Below are 18,853 nucleotides of genomic sequence, written 5' to 3' on the forward strand. Positions count from 1 at the left end.
TATAGAATTGTAACAGTCATTTTAAGAACCAGGTTGACAATGAACATTAACAACGACTCTACAAGAAATAATTTCTTAAGGAAAAAGAGCACCTGTCACTGAAAACATAGTTTTATAAATGATTTTGGTACAGTAATACCAGTCAATAGTAAGCATGATATATACTAATATCAGATTAAATATATGTATATAGTATAGTCCTATGATTTGACAAAAGTGAATATTATTATTAAAATGTTTGCTTCTACTTAAAAGAGGGGAGAAAGTCATAAGAATATATTTTTAATACACTTTTCTAGAGATGATAGTGTGATGGGAAAATTAGGGAAATGGAAATAAAGTTTCACAAAATATATGTACTATAAAAACACAGACATTGCACATATAACTAGTATGCCACATACACACAGACTCTGCAAATGATCAATAAAAATATTATAACCAGTGTCAACTGTGGATATCTCAGAGAAAAATATTCTATCATTTTCTCCTTCGTTTTACTGACAGTTACAGTTTATTGCAATAAGTTTGTGTTGTTTGTGTAATCATGAAAATTGCATATGTATTCATAAATATGTATTTATTGTGTATCAAGATAATCATTATGATCAGTTGCTTGTGTTGTTTCTCTGTTTGTACTTATACAAATAACTTTACTGATTTTCAATATTTATGCCTATCTAATAAATCCTTTGTAAATGTAGGCAACGGATCTCTAAGGAACCATTACCTGTCAGAAATGCTTCCTTCTGATTAAAAAATATGTGATGAAACTTGCACCTTCTTAGCCCATAAGTCAAAAAGTCTGTTCTACTCACTTGCATATGAACATATCAAAACTATAAAAATATAATAGAAATGACATGGAAATTTAAAAAAATAGAAACACAGTATCAACAATAAAAAATAATCCCAGGAAAATTTCCAAGCAGAAATCAGATAATTCCTGAAGCTATTATACACAGAATGGAATGAGACAGCTATAAACAATTCCCTTCATTTTCATTGTCCCTCCTGCCTAACAGAGAAAAAAAAAGTTGAGATAGAAGAGATAACTAACAAGAGGAAGAACATGTAAACCTGTTAACATGTCTAATAGATGTCAACTCATCTAACTTTTGTAGAATGGGAAATAAGAGATATGTTCTTGGAGCACCGTGATTATTTTTAGCTAGAAAATGATGTTCTAGGGGCACCTGGGTGGCTCAGTCAGTTGAGCCTCCAACTTCGGCTCAGGTCATGATCTCACGGTTCATGAGTTCGAGCCCCGCGTCAGGCTCTGTGCTGACAGCTCAGAGCCTGGAGCCTGCTTCGGATTCTGTTGTCTCCCTCTCTCTCCCTGCCCCTCCCCCATTCATGCTTTGCCTGTCTCTGTCTCAAAAATAAATAAACATTAAAAAAAGAAAGAAAGAAAGAAAAAAAGAAAATGAGGTTCTACACTCCACCCCCAAAATCTGTGAAAAGTATTAACAATCATATTTTCACATATGAGTCAAGAATCAGTAGAAGAAGAATCATGGCAAATAATAGAGCCACCAAACAGACACACATTTCATTCAGTGATGTATTCCCACAGGCCAGCTTGCTCAATGTGGGGATGTCACCAAAGAAGCGGTTGATTTGATTAGAGCCCAAGAGGAGCAGCGAGAACACCTGGCATGTCTGCCCTATCTCGACTGGAATCCCACCGAGCCAGGCACCAACAGCCAGCTGGAAGCACATGGCACACGGCTAGAGGGTAATGCAGAGGTTACAAAGGGACACAGAGCGGTCATAAGCCATCACTGCCAGAAGAAATGCCTCTGTGCCTCCCAGAACAAGGAAGAAGCACATTTGAGTGGCACAACCCAACAAAGAGATGTTTCTATCCTGAGTACAATGATTAACCAGGATCCTGGGGAGAGTGGCAGACACATAACAGATTCCCAGAGAGGAAAAATTTGCAAGAAAAAATACATGAGTGTCTGAAGAACACAGTCTACCCTCGCAATCATTATGATAAGACCATTTCCTGTTAAGATGAATAAGTAGATGAGAAAGAAAATTCCAAATGGAAGTCCCTGGAAGTTTGGAAGGTCAGAAAAGCCCAGGAGAACAAATGCGTGACTGAAGATAAATTGCCTTCTCCTCTTTGGTCTCCAGGTAACACCTGTGAAAATAAGGTCTTGTTTAGTTTTTGTCATTTTTTTTTTTTTTTGTAGTAGATACGACTTTCCTCATAAAATGGTATTAGGAAATCATTTTTAGATGAGTTTGTGAGGGGGGATGCCTGGATGGCTCCGTTGGTTGGGCATCCGACTTCGGCTCAGGTCATGATCTCGCAGTTCATGGGTTCGAGCCCTGCGTCGGGCTCTGTGCTCACAGCTCAGAGCCTCCAGCCTGCTTCGGATTTTGTGTCTCCCACTGTCTCTCTACCCCTCCCCTGCTTGCACTCTCAAAAATAAAAAAACATTAAAATAAATTTTTTAAAGAAGAATTTGTGAGGGATTGGTATTATTATCATTACTACTACTACTATTATTATTATTTTATTATTTTTTTTATTTTGGTAGAGTTCACCAGTGAAGCCATCTGGTCTCTAGCTTTTTGCGCGTGTAGTGGTATTCAAACTGCTAATCCAGTTACTTTAATCATTATAGGTCTGTTTAAATGTTACATTTTATTTTGGGTGTCACCTGGGGTGTTAACTCTTTCTAGAAAGGCTTCCCTCTGTCTCGTCTGCGTCTAATTGGTTGCTATAAGTAGTTCATACCGTCCGTTGTAATTATTTTCCTTTCTTTAGGATTCGTCATACGAGCACAAAAATACAGTTTTTAATTATTGTCTTTAACTTTTTTTTAGTTTCTTTATTTATTTGGAGAGAGACAAAGACAGCGTGAGCGGGGGAAGGGTACAGAGAGGGAAAGAGAGAGGGAGAATCCCAAGCAGACTCCACGCTCTCCGCACGGAGCCCAACGCGGGCCTGGATCTTACAAAACCTGAGCAGAAACCAAGAGTTGATTACCTAACCCACTGAGCCACTCAGGCACCCCTAATTATTGTTTTTAACCTGTTGTCTTAAATATTTGTCCCTAAAATATTTGAAAAGGAAGATAGAAAAAAATATATAAATTTGTACTATGTTATACAGTTATCTATGCAATCACTCTACTAGGGCATCTGTTAGATTTTTGCGAATTTGTGTCACTCTATGGAAATCTGTGCCATTGATTTTTGACAAAAATGCAAATGATTTTCAGCGGAAAAAAAATGTTTGTTTTAACAACACTGGAACAGTTGAACAAACATCTAAAGTACTCGCACCTCAAGTTCATACCTTCTACAATCATTTGTTCAAAATGGACCATAGACTTAAATGTAGAATGCTAAACTATGTAATTATTATAATAAAATATAAGAGAAAATCTTTGTGATCTGGGGTTAAGCAAGAGATCTTAAATATGCCTTAAAAAAAAACCAGAACCCATTAAAAAAAAGTTTGTGGGGCGCCTGGGTGGCGCAGTCGGTTAAGCGTCCGACTTCAGCCAGGTCACGATCTCGCGGTCCGTGAGTTCGAGCCCCGTGTCGGGCTCTGGGCTGATGGCTCAGAGCCTGGAGCCTGTTTCCGATTCTGTGTCTCCCTCTCTCTCTGCCCCTCCCCCGTTCATGCTCTGTCTCTCTCTGTCCCCCCCAAAAAATAAATAAATAAATAAAAAGTTTGTAAATCAGACTTCTCTCAGATTGACATGTCCAGAGAACTAAAACACAAGCCAAAGTTGGAAAGACTTGCACATCACACTTCCAAAAGAAAAAAAAAAGGATTGAGAATATACAAAGACCTCCCAAAACTCAATAGCAAGACAAGAAACAGCCTAATTAACAAATGTGCAAAAATCTGAATATATATTTGCTAAAAGGGATATACAGAACTCAAATAATCATGCAAAAGGTGCCCACATCCTTAGCCACTATTAAAATGCATCCTAGGGGTGCCTGCTCTCTCTCCCTCTCTCTCTCTCTCCCTCTCTCAAAAGTAAAATGAAATTAGATTAAAATTAAAATGCAAGCTAAAACCACAATAAGATTATGCTACACATATATTTTAATGGCTGGAATTGAAATAAAAATATAACTCAAAATTGGTGAATAAATATATAATCCTTGAAGATACGAGCTTTTATTTTCTTGATGTTTCTTTATTTTTGAGAGAGAGAGAACATGAGTGGGAGAGGGACAGAGAGAGAGAGAGGGAGGCACAGAATCTGAAGCAGGTTCCAGATTTTGAGCTGTTAGCAAAGAGCCCGACACAGGGCTCGAACACACAAACCATGAAATCATGACCTGAGCCACAGTCAGACACTTAAAAAAACCGAGCCATCCAGGAGCCCTAGATAAGAGCTTTTCAATGCACAGGACTTGATGTTTCCAAAATCTGTTTTCCATCCCTCTATTCATTAATATTCATAAACATATGAATCTACTGCTTCCTTCAGGTGGACCTAATACTCCTTCCAATGTATTTTGTGAATGTGTGTCTATATGTGTTTGTTTGTAGCGGGTGTTATAAAACTTTTTCTCTTGTTTTATAATTACTGCACTGAGAGGAGCCACAATGAAGATATCCTTGGCTGAGAACCGGATGCCGCAACTCAGCATTTTAGGTTTTGACAAAGGAGGGGAGTTAATGATAGTTAGTCTTAGCTCGTCCCATGGCAGTACCTAGAGAAATATTTTCTAGCTTCTCTTCCAGTTTGGAGAAGGGGTGTCTTATGACTAAGTTTGACATGAGGGATTATGCCTGGAAATTCTGCATGGAGTTTTCAGTTTGCAAGTCTAAAAGGGAGTGAGTGCTTACCTCCAGCCCCCTGCCCACCTTCTGCAGTGTGGGAGGAGGCGATGCGGCCTACTTAGCTAACTTGAACATGGAGATGGGAGATTCACGCTGCAGGTGACATAATGGTCCCCACAGCCCTTGACTTCTTACTTCTGAATTTTTATTTTTATTTTTTTAAGTTTATTATTTATTTTGAGAGAGAGAGAGGCAGAGAGAGACAGAGAATTCCAAGCAGGCTCTACACTGAGAGCTTAAGGGCTCGAACTCACAAACCATGAGATCATGACCTGATCTGAAGTCGGACGCTTAACTGTGTGAGCCACCCAGGCGCCCCTTAAGCTTGCATCTTTATTAGAACATCTTAGTTTATAAGCAATATGTAATTTACTTTATGTAATTTAATAAGTATAATTTATAATTTAGTGATTTAATATTACATATTTAAATAAAATTATATTCATATAAATAAATATTTAAATGAATAAAAATATTTAAATATTTATATAAATAAACGTTTAAATATAAATATTTATATATTTATATAGATAATACTTGGATACAATTATTAAATATTAATGATTTAATAATTTATGTAAATTTCTGATTGTACAATGCTTATATTTCTTAATGATGACACATAAAGTAAGAGACATAGAGAATTTAAAGAAGGAGTAATGTGGCCAGAAATGCTTCTGGTTATTGTACCAAATTCCTTGAGTGGCAGGCAGAATGGTTTAGTTCAATTAGAAAGTGACACGGGAAAGGAACTGATCCCAAGGGCAAAGAATGAGTCCTCCTTAAAGAGCACTAGGTGTCGTGACAGTAGACATATTTTACCAAGTGGTTGACTTCAGTTTCAAATAAAAGTAAATTACCTGCCAAAACTACCGTTCTCATTCTCTCTCTTTTTCAGTCAATAAAGGTAAGTGTTATATTTAACCTCAATCCAAACAGGTAAGCATGAATTTTTGTCTGATACTAAGTTCAGTTTTACTAACAATTGTATTTTCGGGGCATCAGCAAACACTGATTTAAGAAAATTTAAAAAGGAATCTGTTTTTGTTATTGCTACTGTGGTTTAATTACAAAACATTGATTCAGATAGTCTGTTTGCTTTTCTGACTTTCATTATTGTAATAGAAAGGAGAATGCAAAGTGCTTTGTAACATAATGGACAAATATACCAGAGATTATTGACATTCTATTATCATCAACATAATCATCACTGTTACCATCTTGGATGCCAACATGTAAAACTACTGTGTGTTAAGCATGTATTTAAGTAGTTTGAATGCATTAAACCTGGAAATCATATCCCCTGAAAATTTAATTATACATAACTAAGGAACGAGATAGTGAATGGACCTTATGGAAATGGGTTTGCATCCTACTAATACCAAAGGTATTCTTTGCTTGTTAAGAGTTAGGTTCCATGATAAATGAATCTGAAGATGCTACAGAGATATCGGCATGTTTTCACTTTTATCTTTAGAGACTTCTAAAGGAAAAAGCCTTCTGAATTGCATTCACCAAATTCTGATTATTTCTTACCTCCCATTTGATTTTATAAACTTGTTCTGCATATAAGCATTACATACATTGTAATGATAGTTGTAATTGATATCACGAGCTCTCTATTTAAAAAAAAAAAAAGAGTCATTATTTTAGTGGGAAGACCAGAGAAAGAAACAGAAAACGTCTGAATTAAAAACAAAGTTGGCTAGGGGGCACCTGGGTGGCTCAGTTGGTTCAGTGTCCAGCCTTGGCTCAGGTCATGATCTCACGATTCGTGGGTTCAAGCCCCATGTCAGGATTTGTGCTGACAGCTCAGAGCCTGGAGCCTGCTTCCGATTCTGTGTCTTCCTCTCTCTCTTTCTCTGCCCCTCCCTGCTTATTCATTAAACAAACAATTTAAATAACTGTTCAAATACTGGATTGGATTTTATGTTGACTGAAACAGGTGAATAAAATATGATTTGTGGTTAAAGGTGTGTAGGATGGCATAGTGAAGACAAACACACACACACACACACACACACACACACACACACACAAACCCTGGCTGTGTCATCTTGTATGCCACCTAACAGCTACTAATTTCTGACCATCTTACAGACTCACCTATAGCTTTTTTACATTCCTTGGAATCAAATTTACATTGGGAGAATTGTATAATAGCAGGGCAAGGTCTACACGCCTTTATCACTTTAAATATGTAGTTTGGAATATTGTAGATTGTAAAAGAAATTATCATTTAATTTTCCTTTTCTCAGCCACAGAAAATCCTCAGTAGTGTCAGGTTTTGCATGGACTATTGTTCCTGCCCCATTTCTGCCTACATTTTTGTACTGACATTTTGACTATTGTCCATATTCAATACCCTTAGAGTATGGTTATAGGTATGTATTTTCTTTGCAACGAGTTAGTCTCTATTGGCATTCAAATTAGTTAACTCATTATATGGAAGTTATCTAGGACACATTGAAAGCAATGAAACAATTTGCTATTTCTACAAGATTGAATGAAAAGAGTATAATTCACACACACACATACATACACACACACACACACACACACACACACACACACCACAGAAAACATGCTTAATCTATATATACCATGAGGGAGAGAGGCAGGGGAAGTCTGCATTTTGGGTAAGAACCCATACTTACACCGGAGAGGCTATTCCAAAGAAACAACCAATTCGACTCCTTTGTAATTTTTTCAAGAAGTTAGTAAATCACATTTTTGGGAAAAAATATGCTATGCATTTCATAGAAAAATGTATAGAATATCAAAACAAGCTTCTAATCTAGTTATACAAATGACAAAAGTACATAATAAAGATAAGAAATTCACCCCAATACACTCATGTGAGTGAACACAGACACATATGTGTGCAAGGAAAAGACAGGATGGATTAAATGGAATCAGCAGAATAATTGCAATTATTGAGGATATGGGTAATTTAGAGAGATCTCAGAGATGAGTTTTGATCGATATTTCTTTTATATGGGAAATGTGTGAGGGGTATACATTGTAATTGGGATTGCTTTTTTGAACAAAAATGTCTGTGAGTATTTCTGAACACATAGACCATTTTAGACCTCCTTTTCTCTCCACTGCAAAATATGAAAAAAAAAATATGACTGCTTATTTCGTGGATCTTACACCGAAACACGCATTTTTAAAGATTAAATAACACCCCATCATATTTAGCGGTCAGCTCATCAATTTTGTCTTATAGTAAAACAGCTGAAATATGCAGAATGTCAAAGCTAAACCCACAAAAACCCACTACTTTGAGAAATGAACTACATTCGTTCATAAAACCTATTCAGGTGACTTACAAGATATTGACTTGTGAAGTGAAATTAATTTTGAAATTGATATTCACAGAAAACAGATTTGAGAGGAAAACACAATAGAGTGAAAGCATGAAATAATTGTCAGGACTGAAGATAAATTCAGATTTTGCAATTTCGAATGTTCAGATGGAGAGCAAAATTACAATGACATGTCTTCAGAAACAAAAAAAAATATGATAATTTATAGCAGAAAAAAAAGACTAGGGGCATTTTTGTTCTTACAAATACATTTTTTTTAATTTTTATTTTTGGGACAGAGAGAGACAGAGCATGAACTGGGGAGGGGCAGAGAGAGAGAGGGAAACACAGAATCGGAAACAGGCTCCAGGCTCTGAGCCATCAGCCCAGAGCCTGACGCGGGGCTCGAACTCACGGACCGCGAGATCGTGACCTGGCTGAAGTCGGACGCTTAACCGACTGCGCCACCCAGGCGCCCCTCTTACAAATACATTTAATAATAATGAAAAATACACCTCACCACACTTTTAGAGCGCTGGAAGTTATCGATTTGTTTTAATAGGTAACTGGGAAACTTGGGAAGCATGCCATCCTCTTTGTGTATCAGAAGAAAACAAGAGCCAAAGGAATCGGAGTGACCTGTACTTCTGATTAAATCATTCCCACAGATGAAATGTGAAGAGGTGAAAGCAGATGATAATACTTCCACCATAAAGCAATTTGTGCTCTTGGGATTTTCTGACCTTCCAAACCTCCAACGGTTACTATTTGGAGTGTTCTCCACCATTTACGTTATTATCTTAATTGGAAATAGCCTCGTAATAACAATAACCAGGCTTGACAAGGCACTACAGAAACCCATGTATTTTTTCCTGGCGCATCTTTCCTCGTTGGAAATCTGTTACGTGTCCGTCACTCTCCCTAGGATTCTGGTGAACCTTTGGACTCAGGATAGAAGCATTTCTATGCTGGGCTGTGCCTCCCAGATGTGCTTCTTCCTCGCGTTGGGAGCCACTGAGTGTTTCCTCCTGACAGTAATGGCCTATGACCGCTACGTGGCCATTTGTAATCCTCTGCACTACCCTCTAGTCATGAACCAGAAGATGTGTATCCAACTGGCTGTTGGCTCCTGGATCGGTGGAGTCCCAGTCCAGATAGGACAAACATGTCAGATTTTCTCTCTGCATTTCTGTAATTCTAACCAAATCAACCACTTCTTCTGCGACATACCCCCCATCCTCCGGCTAGCCTGTGGGGACCTCTTTGTACATGAGATATCGGTCTATGTAGTAGCTATGTTGTTTGTCACACTTCCTTTTGTGTTGATACTTGTCTCTTACAGCAAAATCATTTCCACCATTCTCAAGTTGCCAACCGCCAGGGGACGGGCCAAAGCTTTTTCCACCTGTTCTTCCCACCTGCTGGTCGTGTTTTTATTCTTTGGATCCGCTACCATTACCTACTTAAGGCCCAAGTCCAATCATTCTGCAGGAACTGACAGACTGCTCTCTCTTTTCTATACCACAGTGACGCCAATGTTTAATCCCCTGATATACAGTCTTAGGAACAAGGATGTGACTGCAGCCCTGAGAAAACTATTACTTAAAAAAATGGCGTGATGAGTTTAGCTGTCCACGTTTTAGCTGCTCGCCACACGGGTATCAGGGAAACATTTCAAATCTCCACACTCCCTTTAAGGAATTAACCACTTCCAGCTTATGATAGACTTCGAGATGCAATAAGTTGTATCCAGCCTACAATTTATTGTGCTTGGACACATACCAGGCAAATTAATCTGTCTTCAGTGCACCAAGCCTAACGAGTAATCCCAACCCAGGAATAAAATAGTAACGTGCACCACAGATTTCATATGAAATTAGAACATAAATGAAATTCATATAAAATAGAACTCCATCTTTCAAGATTTTTCACTTGATTACGCTAAACAATGTATGAGATTATTTACCTAAATCATTTCTTCAATCTTCACACTTGTATTTGTTAACATTCTTTGATTCTAGAGGTGCCTGGGTGGCTTAGTTGGTTATAAGTGCCCAACTCTTGATTTTGGTTCAGGTCGTAATCTCATGGTCATGAGCTCAAGCCCTGAGTCTGGCTCCGTGCTGAGAATGGATCCTGCTTAAGAGTTTCTCTCTTTCTCTGCCCCTCTTCCACGTGCATGCTCACCATCTCTCTCTCTCTCTCTCTCTCTCCCTCTCTCTCTCTCTCTCTCTCACAAAAAAAATAATAAAAGTTAAACAACAATAATGGAAAACTTTCTTTGATTCTATAGTCAGAGACTGGAAATGGCACGTAAACAATAAATGTTGAATGAGTGAATCTACTAAGTGAATAGGTGAATTAATATGGTTGTGATATACCTCAGATTTTTGGCCAAATAAGAGACTTCAGAGCATCAGCGAACATTGAAAGCATATTTATTTAACCTACTATGCAGCAACGTGGAGTCACTCCGATCATAATACCAAAAGAAAATCTTACATTCAGTTCACTTTCTTGCTAGTAACTTCCAGCCAGAAGTTATTGCACATATTTCTTAATGTATATTTACTTTTTAAGAGAGACAGAGTGCAAGTGGGGGAGGGGCAGAGAGAAAGGGAGACATAGAATCTGAAGCAGCTTCCAGGCCCCACCCTGTCAGCTCAGAGCCCAACTCGGGGCTTGAACCCACGAACCGTGAGATCATGACCTGAGCCAAATTCAGGTGCTTAACCAACTGAGCCACCCAGGCACCCCTGAACATATTTCTAAGTTTAACCCAATAATTTTCAAAGTAATTTGCTTTTAATTTTTTCATTTATTCTTTAATAGAACTCTGAACAGCTACTGCTATGCCAATTCATATTTTAAAAGTAAAGTATCTGTGGGGTGCCTGGGTGGCTTAGTCCTTTGGTTCAGTCAGTTAAGAGTCCGACTTCGTCTCAGCTCGTGAGCTCACAGTTCATAAGTTCGGTTGAGCAACCAGCTTCAGCTCAGGTCATGATCTCGCAGTCCGTGAGTTCGAGCCCCGCGTCGGGCTCTGTGCGGACTGCTCAGAGCCTGGAGCCTGCTTCAGATTCTGTGTCTCCCTCTTTCTCTGCCTCTCCCCTGCTCTCTCTCTCTCCCCCTCTCTCTCTCAAAAATAAATAAACGTTAAAAATTTTTAAAGAAAATAAAATATCCATGAGTTTGAAAGTGAAGGAATGTGTTACAGGTTATTTCAGATTTATGCAAAGTCCTTACAGTAGCATTTACCTTAGTGTGCCTATTCTTTTATGCCTTCCACCCTTTCTAAAATGTTGGAAATTTTTAAACCTTTGAACTGGTTTTATCAAGGAAAGGGATCACCTGTCAATAGAACCACGAATGCCTGTCTCCCAATCCCAGATCTCAAGCCAGTCACTGGCATGAAGAGATTATTGAGTGCATCGGTCTCTGAGACTTCTGTTAGTAGTTCTTTGACAATTATTATGTTCAATAGTTTTAGCTGTAATTGTACACATACTTATAAAACAATATTAGGTCCCTTTCTTTATGTTTTAATGTGTTTATTTATTTTTGAGAGAGAGAGAGCATGAGCAGGGGAGGGGTAGAGGGGGGGCAGAGGATCTGAAGCAGGCTCTGTACTGATAGCAGTGAGTCCGATGCAGGGCTCAAACTTACGAACCATGAGATCATGACCTGAGCCAAGTAGGACACTCAACCGACACAGCCACCCAGGTGCCCCTTGCCTCTTTTTTAGATGGCTATATTTTATGTCATTAACCTTTTACATCTTCTGCAATCTAACATAATGTACTAACTTTATTTATTTAGGTATTTTATCCATGAAGTATATGTGTTTATATCCCTTCCCATTAATGTTTTATATACCAATTTTTATATGGTTATGATAAAGCCCATTGATGGTGATAATTATGGTGATGATAGTGATGATAAAGATACGAGTGGTGGTGTTTTCTGCTTCTGACATTTAGCAAAGCTCGAATCACAATATGATGGAAATAGTGTTATCCCAAGAGTTCAGACAACTAAATTTTAATCTTTGCTGTACCCATATCTTGAGCAATTCATTTAGCTACTTTTTCATTACATTAAAGAAGAGCAATTCAACTGAGTACATCTTAAAGTTATTATTGGCTTTTGTCAGTAATTCATGAATTGGGTAGTATCCAATTCAACAGGTAGGAAGGAGCTCCAAAGAGGTATACAAGGCAAGGGGACTTTACAGGCAGGAAGAAGCAAGAACAAGGAAGTTATGCTAGGCAAAAATTGAATTGGTTACGGCAAAATTACTTTCCTTATAAGGCATGGAGGGATAGATCAGGCAGATTACCAAGCTTGATTACCTTGATTGAGTGGTTTTAGATTACATTTTTGGGAAAGCCAAAACTGGAGCTAAGTTTTCATTTGGTGATGTGGGGCTTAACATAAGCGACTCTATTTTGGGCCTGTTGTCTTCTCTTTAACAATTCACAATTAATAAAATGGGAAAAACACACTATTTTCTATGAACTCCCAGGATTATTATAAGGATCAATATATACCTGGCATAGAGAAGCATTTGGAAGAGTTTAAAGCACCAAAAATGGTAGTGTTAGCTGTTTTTCTCAGGGAAATCACTAGCTGTGTTGTATTTTATATTCAAATACATAGAGATAGTCAATCTACAGCTATTTTTGAGGGAATGGGATATTCCACAATATGAATTACCTAGGGAATAAAACCTATTTATGTACAAATTAGAATTATTTTCCTATTACTTTATTTATGCTCAGTTTTTAAAAATGTGTTACTTAATTCCTTGCTCATCTAAACAACGATTATGGAACAGAGCTAAATATACATTAACACTCAAATGAAATGTAACATTTATATCATTATGAACTCAGTGTCAATTAAGAATTGTATGGGGCGCCTGGGTGGCGCAGTCAGTTAAGCGTCCGACTTCAGCCAGGTCACGATCTCGCGGTCCGTGAGTTCAAGCCCCGCGTCGGGCTCTGGGCTGATAGCTCAGAGCCTGGAGCCTGTTTCCGATTCTGTGTCTCCCTCTCTCTCTGCCCCTCCCCCGTTCATGCTATGTCTCTCTCTGTCCCAAAAATAAATAAAAACGTTGAAAAAAAAATTAAAAAAAAAAAAGAATTGTATGATTACAACTTCCTTAATACTTTTACAAAATTCCTTGAAACCTTTGTTTTTTCTCTTTTTGTATCCCTTGGCTTCCCAATCTGTTAATTCACAATGAGACAGACTCTGGAAATTACTACGTGGATTCGTTTAATTACATATGATATCCCTTATGGCTAATATAATTTAGGCTGATTGAAATTTATGAGCCACAAACTATATTTAGTTTATAAAATCGATAATCTGACCTTACACATAATTCTCTGACTAACCCATGATTGTTAGTGAGGGCTCCACACATTTTTTTGATATAAAGACCAAGAAATTATTCTCATGCACCTTCCTTTTTTTTTTCAGATTTTTATATTATACCAGTCTTCTAGATAATGCCATTTTCTGACTTCTGGCCACTCAACATATGGGGAATGCAGTATATAACTTGGTGTGCCATTTGCTAAAGATTTACATTGTTATGTCAAAATAGGTGTCAGTATATACATCATCAAGAATATGTATATTTAATGAGAAAGGAAACATGCACATTCCTGTCTAAACTTATATTGGATGAGTGTTACTATTTGTAGAAGATTTACACATTGTGTTACACATTGTGCTATTTACACATTGTGTTCTCAACAAAGTGACAACTTTGACATAATGTTCCTCTGAAGAAAACACTATTAAAAAATAAACAGAGAGACACCTGGGTGGCTCAGTCAGTTAAGCAACTGACTCTTGGTTTCGGCTCAGATCATGGTCTCATGGTTCATGGGATTGAGCCCCACATCGGGCTCTGCACTGACAATGCAAAGCCTGCTTAGTATTCTTTCTCCCACTCTCTCTGCCCCTTCCCCTCCTCCGCTCATGTGCGTGCACACACACACACACACACACACACACACACACACGTTCTCTCTCTCTCTCTCTCTCTCTCTCTCTCTCTCTCAAAATAAAGAACTTTGAAAAATAAGAATAGTTACCTATAGAAATGTAGTAGTTATATTTTACAAAAGCTTATTTTATCAAAGGATGGTATGACATATAAAAAATATGTGCCTTTACAGGATGTATAAAAGATTTTAACATACTGCTTTCAGTCACAAAGTACTACGTGGCCTATTTTCTCTAGTGACTTCTAGAGGCTAAGCATACTACTTGGCTGGCCAATGGCCAGAAAGGAAACAAGTTCTTCAGTCCTGAAACCTCAGAGAACTGAATTCTGTTAATAGTCTAATAGAGCAAGGAAATGGAGTACTCACAAGAGCTCCAGAAAGAAGTGCAGCCCTGCCCATACCTTGATTTTTGCTCATTGAGACCCATGTAGCACCTATGATCCACAGAGCTCTAAGATAATAAGTGTGTGTTATTAGGGGCATCCGGTGGTTCAGTCAGTTAAGCATCTGACTTCATCTCAGGTCATGATCTCCAAGACCCACATCAGGCTCTCTGCTGGCCATGCAGAGACCACTTGGGATCCTCTTTCTTGATCTCTCTCAGCCCCTCCCCCACTGTGTTTTCTCTCAAAAATCAATAAGCATTAAAAAAAATAAAAGTGCGTTATTACAAGTCAACCCATTTGTGATAATTTATTACAATAGCAATAGAAAACGAATACGGAGATTCACATATAACGTGGGAGATGTTGTAGCCTGCCTCAGAACATATTGATGTAAATCTTCTATCCTATAACCAATGTAACTACAGAGTTTGAGGACTTTAAACGCTCAACCTTCCAGCCCCCTTCCAGCTAAGTATGAGCGGATGACTCCATGTTGACTGAGGTGATAAATGTAGATCTCAGCTAGTGGCTCTATCTTTTGCTTCCATTTTCTTTCCTTCCTGAAAGGTTGCAGACGTCATATCTAAGAATGGAAAATCAGGAAGATGAGGGAAACAGGGCTTTCTGATATCATGTTAAAAGCCCTGGACTATTTCCCCCATTCCCCAGAAATTTTGATGTGTGAAGCAAATAAATATGTTTTATTGTATATGCCTAAATACAACCCTAAAGGAGAATACACCTACAATATTAATGGTTCACAATGTTTGGCGGTGAATAGTACCTCTGTAATTTATTTTCAGCTTGTGCAGAAGTCCTTTTTGTGGTAGGCAATGCTTCTCAGAAATGAAAATTCTTGGTACTTTTAATGAGTGTGATAAGACTGAACACTTTGGGTGTTTAAAGGATGTTTTTCTTCACTTCGCGTGTATTTAAGACATCTTCTGATGTACGAACTTCTGTAGATATAGAAGGTTGGGAATACAAACCCATTTTATTAGTACTTGGCAAAAATTTAATTTATGACAAGTATCAATAGGAGAGTAGCAAAAAAAAAGTCTAAGAATGACCCATTGAGATTTCAAAGAAAAGATGTGTATATTTCTCTAGGTATGGCTCTTCCAATTAAATCATATGCCAGACATTGGATGATTTGGAAGCAGTTCCTTCACAAATCTGTCACATTAAAAGAAATATATTTCACTGTTTCTAATATCAACTTTGCTGCCACTCCTGGATGATTTTGGCATTAGAAAAACATTGCTAAATCTGTGGATTTCACAGATATTCTTTATTCCTTGGCTTCCAAAGAATATGACTTCTTCACCATTATTTGAAATAGTATCCCAAAGTAAGGAAAACTATTTCAAGATCTTATGATTAATAGTACCTCTATCAGGGGCTCCTGGGTGGCTCAGTCGGTTAAGCATCTGACTTCAGCTCAGGTCATGATCTCGCAGTTCATGAGTTCGAGCCCCGTGTCAGGCTCTATGCTGACAGCTCGAAGCCTGGAGCCTGCTTCAGATTCTATGTCTCCCTCTCTCTCTGCCCCTCTCCCACTCACACTCCTTCTCTCTCTCTGCCTCTCTCTCTCTCTCAAAAATAAAGATTAAAAAATTTTTTTTAAATAGTACCTGTATCAGTACTGACTTGTGGTTACTTTTTAATCTATGTTTCCTTTGAGCATTCATGCAACCATGATAAGTTCCTATAACTAATATTTCATCATCAAGATAAAGTCTGCTAAATACTGACAAATGGTCTCATAAGGAAGTATGATTTATCGTCTTGACTTGATGGGCTTCAATTTCTTGTATTTGAAATATAAGACAAATTTAACAGTTTGTGCAAATGTTTTAGTAATATTTGTGACATAAAAACCATATGTGCTCTATTCTATCATTCACCATTGTCTGTGCCCATTTCTACAGGCTCTGTTGACTACTTGAGAATGTCCGTGACAAACAAAAGTCAGTTCTGGGGAGCAAGAAAGACCTCCTTCCAGTATCTGAGATTATTTTTAAATATGCAGGCTGACCTTGGAAAGAGTTTCTTAAATGGAGTTTCCAAGAGAGATTGTTTGTAAAATGGGGTTAAAATATAATCTTTAGACTGGATCAAGGAAATGGAATATACAGCCTCTTAGTGATGCCTTTGTCAACTGGTAGCATTATAAGATTTATTTTTAGTTTACACACAGTAAGTTTTAAATTTATATACAAAGTAAAATTCTTTCTTTTCAGTCTAAGTTCTCTGAGATTTGACACATCCATGGAGGTGTATAATCACAAACATGATTAAGGCTCAGTCCCAGCACTCTCCAAAATTCTCACCTGTTGCCTTTTTGCAGTTGACAATTCCCACCAATGGTATCACCAGGCAACCTTCCTCTGTCCCTATAGCTTTCCGTTTTTCAGAATGTCGTATAAATAGAATCAGACAGTAAAATCTTTTAAGTCTGGCTTCTTTCACTTGGCATAAAGCATTTGGCATCTACAGTGCTGTTGCATGCATTAATAGAATCTGTTCATTTTAATTGCTGAGTAGTGTTCCAATGTATGAGGTACTGAAGTTTGTTATCCATTTCCTAGATGGACAGCATTCGTGTTGTTTCCACTTTTTAGTTGTTTTAAACAAAACTACCCTGAATGTTTTGTCTATATAGTGTGTGTGTGTGTGTGTGTGTGTGTGTGTGTGTGTGTAAACACAAATTTTCACTTCTCTATGATAAACACCCAACAGTGGGACTTTCGGGTAAATACATAAGGTAAATGTATAGTGAACTTTAATTTCAATTTAATGAAATTCAATTTCTTTTTTTCTTCCTTCATGATTCATGCTTTTGGGGTTGTATTTATGTATTTTTTGCCTAACCCAAGGGTCACAGGGTATCTCCTATGTTTATTCTAAAACAGTCACAGTTTTACTTTTATATTTACATCTATGATCCATTTTAATGATATTTACAAAAAACAAGCTTTTTATTTCATTAATTTTCTCTGCTCTTTTTCTGTTTTCAATGTCATTGATTGCTGCTCTAATCTGAGTTATTTTCTTTGGTCTGTTTACTTTGGATTTATTTTTCTCTTGTTTATCTAGTTTCTTATCATGGAAGCCTAGATTATTGGGCATTTTTTTTCTTTTCAAATGTAAGATTTATTTAATTCTTTTGTTATAACAGATAAATTTTTATCTTAGTAGGATATTTTTTATTATGGTACGATTTATATGGCAGCTTTCTGGTGTCATCAGGGAACAGGATTGCAGGAATAAGAAAAGGCAGATGTCTCCATCCCCCTACCAATATTTTAAATTGAGAAAATTGTAGAATCACATGAATTTATGAGAAGTAACACAGGGAGCTCATTTTTATAATTTTCCCAGTTTCTTCTCTTGGCATATATTACAAAATTATAATATAATATCAAAACCAGAATACTGACATGAATACAATATTGGTCTTATTCTAACTTCCCCAGTTTTTAAAGAATTTTTCTTTAACGTTTACTTATTTTTGAGAGACAGAGAGAGTGCAAACAGGGGAGGGACAGAGAGAGAGAGGGAGACACAGAATGTGAAGCAGGCTCCAGGCTCTGAGCTGTCAGCACAGAGCCCAACCTGGGGCTCGAACTCACAGACTGTGAGATCATGACCTGAGCTGAAGTCGGATGCTTAACTGACTAAGCTCCCCAGGTGCCCCACACCAATCTCCCCAGTTTTACCTGTACTCAGTTGTGTGTGTGAGCACACACATACACCTGTGCTCCATGTTTCCCTCTTATATCATCTCCTTCATTCTGAAGAGCTGCCTCAGTATGTCTTCTGGAGCAGGTGCACTGGTGATAGATTCTAATACTATTCCCTCATCTAAGAGCAGTGGGGATGTTTACATCATGGAAATTATCAAATGCTACAAATCAGGGTTTCCTTTTACTTTTCTTTCTTCCTTTCTGGGTATGTCTTTATGTCTCTGTCATCTCTCATCTCTTTCTTTCTCTCTCTCTCTCTCTCTCTCTCTCTCTCTCACCTCTCTCTCTCTCTCTCTCTCTCTCTCTCTCTCTCTCTCTCTTTCTCCATCATTATCTTTTCTATTGGTTGTGTTCTGATGGAGACCCCTGTCTAACATACCTTCAAAACTCTCCGACTCCAAATACCATCACATTGATCACAGCTTAAATGCCTTTTTAGGGGTACACAATTTTCTTCATAGTACCCACACATTTAAAATAGTTAAAATATCCCCATGCAAAATAAAATGAGATCCTTAATGATTTAAACTTATTATACAAGACTTATTTAGAGAAGGGG

General features: G+C 37.6%; 1 protein-coding gene and 1 pseudogene across 1 annotated transcript; one reads left to right on the forward strand and one right to left on the reverse strand.

Moving 5' to 3' along the window:
• Nucleotides 1–1,473: 1,473 nt before the first annotated feature.
• Nucleotides 1,474–8,725, reverse strand: LOC121043940 (olfactory receptor 10AG1-like; annotated as a pseudogene).
• Nucleotides 8,726–8,789: 64 nt separating this feature from the next.
• LOC121043941 (olfactory receptor 10AG1-like) lies at nt 8,790–9,758 on the forward strand. Its single transcript, XM_040495916.1, has one exon. The coding sequence runs from the start codon at nt 8,808–8,810 to the stop codon at nt 9,756–9,758; it is 951 nt and encodes a 316-aa protein (XP_040351850.1). The 5' UTR covers nt 8,790–8,807.
• The last annotated feature ends 9,095 nt before the right edge of the window (nt 9,759–18,853 follow it).

This window comes from Herpailurus yagouaroundi, unplaced genomic scaffold, assembly GCF_014898765.1.
Source record: "Herpailurus yagouaroundi ecotype Mexico unplaced genomic scaffold, PumYag 187, whole genome shotgun sequence".
NCBI lineage: Eukaryota > Metazoa > Chordata > Mammalia > Carnivora > Felidae > Herpailurus > Herpailurus yagouaroundi.